Raw genomic sequence first — 4,786 nt, 5'->3', positions numbered from 1 at the left:
TTAATGATTTTGTAAGTAACAGCAGTAATTGGTACATCCGTAATACCCACATTTACCCTAGCTAAGCACGTTCAAAACCAGTTTCTTTTTTAAAAAAAAAAAACAACCGTTACTAGTAAACGATACAACAGTTGCATCGAATACGTGGATGTGTAAAAAGAATAACTCGGTTAATAAGCAACGATTTGAGAACGAAATCACTCCGTGCGATCTACGAGCATCCTCGACGCAATAAGGCAGTTAGACATCGAGGAACGCAATAAATGCAAGTGATATTTCCGGCGACGTTAGCATATAATTACACCGAGGTTCCGGACGCGGCGTTCTGCGGTGAAAATTTTGATACAAAAATAAACATACGAAATTATTCATGCACCGAACTTCTATAACATTGAGCATTCTTAATTGTACATAAGATTTGTAGAATCTGATTCTCTCTTTTAGCTTCTGACGTCTTGCAACTTTTTTGCATCAGACATCAGAACAAGAAATTTATTACAACGTTCCTGTCAAATTTTTATAAACAAAAATGATATCACAGAAAGTGTAGTTGTAACGCGTTAATTAATTATTCCATATTTAAGCGAAATCGATGTTAAAATCTTTCCAAGATAAAAACCGAATTGTCGTAAAAAAAATAATGAAAATCGCGTGACGAACGAGAGAATGAATTTCTGCGTACCAGTGGAATCAGTCCTCGGATCCTCCCTGTGGCCGAAACGCGGATCGGCACCGTAATGAAAATATGCATCCAGCGGCACTCAAGCGATCGAGATTTCACGTGAGAGGTAGAGCCCGGTGCTCGTCGACGAACCCAGCGTCCACCATGTTCGGATGCGGTACCGACGACAATACAGCCGCCTCGTTCTCGACGTCACCGTCGGCGACGTCGCCGTCCGTGGCACCGGTCAACTCGCGCACGTTCCCGGGAAGATAGTCCTTCCAACTTCGAAACAGATACCTGGTGAACTTCCTCAATTGCCGGAACTTGCAGTAAGTCGCGCCCTCGGCGGACTCCAGTTGCTGCGTCTGGATGAGAAAACCCTTTTCCTTGAACGTCTGCTCGAGCTTCTCTCTCTGAAGAGACTTCCGAGTCTTCCTCTTCCGGCGGCCTTCCTCTTGACCAACGCCGGTTCTCTGGCAGGTCGCCGGTTGAATCCGCTCGCCGGCGGCGTTCAGAAACGCCCCGGTCGAGGAACCGGATTGCCCGGCCGATTGCTGAAGCGCTTCCCGTGGAAAGAACTCGTAACCCCGCATACTTTTGTCACCTGTCCCGCTGTAGTACCTGAAGTTACCCCCGGAGTCGACGGACAGACTCTTCTTCTCTTGCAAACTCGGCTTCGCGCCGCCGGTGAACTTGAACTTGCATATGCTCACTTCAGTCGCAGGGTTGTTGTTGTTCTCCGTGGGCATCGGCGGTATGAAGATCGCAGATCGTTTCCGCTTCGTCGGTTGCCCTTGCGCTTGGCCGACGGGCGCGTTTCTCTTCGGCCTGGGTGAAACCGGCGGCTGCACAGGCACCGTTTGTGGCGTCGCCGGCTGAGCCGGTGGCACCAACGGCGGACTCTTCGTCTCCATCATAGAATATATAGACTTCGGGACGATCTTCTGTTCCTTCGGTGGCTGCTCCACGGCTCTTGGAAAACACTTCTCGTTCTGAGCCATTTTTTGATAATACAGAAGCTGCGACTGTAACGCCATTGGGTGAATGAACACTCCGGCGTTCGGCCAGTAAACGAGTCCAGGATTATTGCTCAACACAGGATCGATTATATTGTTGTTGTGATTGACGTTATTGGCGACGCGGGAGGCCAGAGGATTCGAGGGACGGTAGCCCGGCTCGGGATACGTAGTGCCGATGCACTCCACTTCCTCGCCATCACTAGAAGTCTCGCTCTTCACTTGCCCGGATTCATAAACGTTCCCATGCTTCCTCAACAGTCTAATCTTTAACTGATTCAGGTCCCTGATGCAGAGATTCAACGGTTCGTCCTGTTCCCTGGCGTTCTCCACCAGAGCCAATGTCCTCCGGGACTCCTGCGTCAGCCTCTTCTCTAACAGACTGCTGATCCTGTTCTGCACGTCCGTCCGTTGAAACGGCATGTGCGGAGAGATTCTCTCGCGGCAGTCGAGCTTCTCCTTCGGCGACAGCTTCCTCTCTTCGTGGCCAGGAGTGCCGGGGAGTATCGTCCCGTAATTCTTGTAAATCAAATGGCAAATGTCCGCCTTCTTCGGTTTCCTGCCGCGCCTGGGCTTGCTGTTGTCCAACGTGATCTCGCCCATGTAAGGCAGGTCCGAGTACTTCATCGGTGGCCTGCTCGACGCCTGGGACATCGCCGGCTGCTGATTATGGACGTGGTGGCTGGAGTTCAACGCGTGGGACGAGGTGGACGTGATCACGGACCTCCTCGAGCCCGAAGATTGACCCGGGTTCACGGACAGGCAGTGAGGCGACGCGATCTGAGGGCAGAGCTCCTGCTGCATCGCGGCGATGCGTTGCAACCAACCGTGGACGTCCGCGATCGGGCTGGGCGTCGAGGTCGAGCTGGTCGGCGCCGGGCTAGGCACGGTCGGCTCTGTCAGCCTCGTCGGGGACGAGTTCAATGCTTCCTGAGCGAGCGACGCCTCGTAGTGGTCCAGGTACTCTGGTGGCAGTGCCTGGTGATGGAACTTGAGCTTCCATCGTGACTTCCTTCGGCCCCGGCTGGAACCCAGGTCTGCTTGTTAGCGATTAAGTCGCGGCTCCGAAGTAGATTCGATTTGTACAAGGAATGTGTCGAAAGGAATCTATTCAATGAGCAATGAAAGTCTGGAGAATGAAGAAGAAGAATAACTAAAACTATTAATCGATGACTAGGAATATACGTGAAATTTGACTTGAATTAGAAATACTATTTGGAAGTAAATGAATGTAATTGAATTTACATAAACTATGTATGCGGAGAGAATTGATAAATAAAAATAAGGAACATTAACAAATTCCCAACGATCCCTTTACCGTGGATAGATACTCGGTTCCCAATTAATTGGTAATTAATTTCTCGTTAGCTATTCCGCATGGAACGGGCACAGAGACATATGGAAATCGAATGCCTGACGCGAATAATTACATCCTCTACAAGCCTTTCGTTAACGTTGTTTTCCACCTAATTGCATTCCGAACCACACCTCAGGGAATAAAATAAAAACCACGCGACTCTCGGCTACCTCGCACGTGAGACTTATATAGACTTCGGCCGCATTTAAATAAAGTAGATATATGAATAAATAAAGCCAATGTACCATCATCGATCGATGACAAAATAAATCAATTATTATAAACGCTCATTTATTATGCATAATTATTTTCCTGGTTTCTTGTTTCAATTTGTTATTCCGAATTTTATGGAATAGTGAAAATGTTGATAAGAATGGAAATAAAATGTGAAGTGTTAATAAAATGAAATATTCTAAGTTACCTCGGCCTTCCTTTATTACTGAGATCCGAAATAGTTTGTCCCGGATTTTCCTCCAGCTCCTGTATCTGATGACTCGTCTCGTGCCCATGGCTGTGTTTACCGTCGACGGAGGACGGCGACGTGTCTGCGTCTACTTGTGGACTATCGAATTTTTCCCATTAACTTTCTACCGCAGCGAGGAAACAACGGGACGCGACAAATTTCATGTTTTATCGTATGCAGTAAAAGTATGAATAAAGCTGGGTGAGGCGAAGTGAAAGTCGTCACTCGATACGTGGTCAAAAGCGAAAAGGAGTCGTTCCGTGCATGAGACAAACATCCATCAGATGTCATAAATCGTATTCAACCGCAATGTTCCCTGTCGTTCAACATTTTCGTACCATTCATTTTTATTTTAATATCTCCAGTCAGTTTCTACTTTTATTAAATTAAAATGAACAAAAATAACAATTTTTGCTGTGTAATGTTTTATGCGATTCGCCACTGACATCGAATAGAAATTAGAAACTTTACTAGAATCCTTTATTAAACTTTCTGACGGAGACGTCAGACTTATGTAGAAAATATTTCCCAAGTGAATGACTCGCATACACAAATTTCAATCAGAAGCGCGAGCTACACTCCTGAACCGTTTATAAATCGTTGAACCTGTGACTCCGAGACTTGCCTCAAGTACATAAATTACTTTTACGAATCCCGAGGTGATCGTGTTGCATTACGCCGCGTTCAAAAAATAATCTGTCGCTCGTAAACGCCAGCGACGCGTTCACCGACCCGAAGAGACCTGCACCGCGCGTGCATACGCAGCGTATTTCGCAACACGTAGGTATAACGCCTTAAACGCTTCTCACAGCGATTTAACTTCACACCAGCCCGTCCGAAATCCACCTGATTCAGGGAATGGAATGATTAAACTAATGAAGAACATCTTTTCTCTTACCTCAACGCATTCGTGTCACGACTCCGTTCCTCCTCCTCCTGCGGCTCTTGTTTAACCGCCATGTGGAGCAAGGGTGGCGGCAACGGACACTTCACGTGCGACGTGTGATGCAGATGTTGCAGAGGTCCGCTGTCCGTGGGGTCGCCGTCTATACCAGTGGACTCTGCTCCAGGCACGACTTCCTCAGTCTGCATAGTGCCCCCTGCAACAGAAAAAATTACCCATTACGTTACAAATGAATCCAGATGATGTGTACGTCCTCATAAAAAAAAGGATTCTGGGATAAATTAATGATTTATCATCTTGGATATTTTCAGTATTTTTAAAACGACAGGTGGTTTATCGATTTCTTCAATTTATATCATTTATCTCCCTCATTCCAATTATT

At 47.0% G+C, this 4,786-nt stretch overlaps 1 protein-coding gene across 5 annotated transcripts in view; it reads right to left on the bottom strand.

The window, feature by feature from the left end:
• Positions 1 to 94: 94 nt before the first annotated feature.
• LOC108631965 (uncharacterized) overlaps positions 95 to 4,786 on the bottom strand; it is a 29,744-nt gene continuing 25,052 nt past the window's right edge. For 4 of the 5 annotated variants that reach the window (XM_018036235.2, XM_026819280.1, XM_018036232.2 and 1 more), the window contains exons 2-4: positions 4,399 to 4,600; positions 3,459 to 3,599; positions 95 to 2,704 (exon numbers count right to left, since the gene is read on the bottom strand). In XM_018036235.2, the coding sequence (XP_017891724.1) occupies positions 778 to 2,704; positions 3,459 to 3,599; positions 4,399 to 4,592 (2,262 nt within the window). In that variant the 5' untranslated portion in view covers positions 4,593 to 4,600 and the 3' untranslated portion in view covers positions 95 to 777. Of the gene's footprint in view, positions 2,718 to 3,458; positions 3,600 to 4,398; positions 4,601 to 4,786 lie in introns of those variants that run through there. The other variant, XM_026819281.1, reaches the window with a different exon arrangement.

This window comes from Ceratina calcarata, unplaced genomic scaffold, assembly GCF_001652005.2.
Source record: "Ceratina calcarata isolate Rehan_Ccalc_2016 unplaced genomic scaffold, ASM165200v1 scaffold98.2, whole genome shotgun sequence".
Classification (NCBI taxonomy): domain Eukaryota; kingdom Metazoa; phylum Arthropoda; class Insecta; order Hymenoptera; family Apidae; genus Ceratina; species Ceratina calcarata.
Note: the sequence above shows the minus strand (reverse complement) of the source record. Positions and strands in the feature narration are given on the sequence as shown.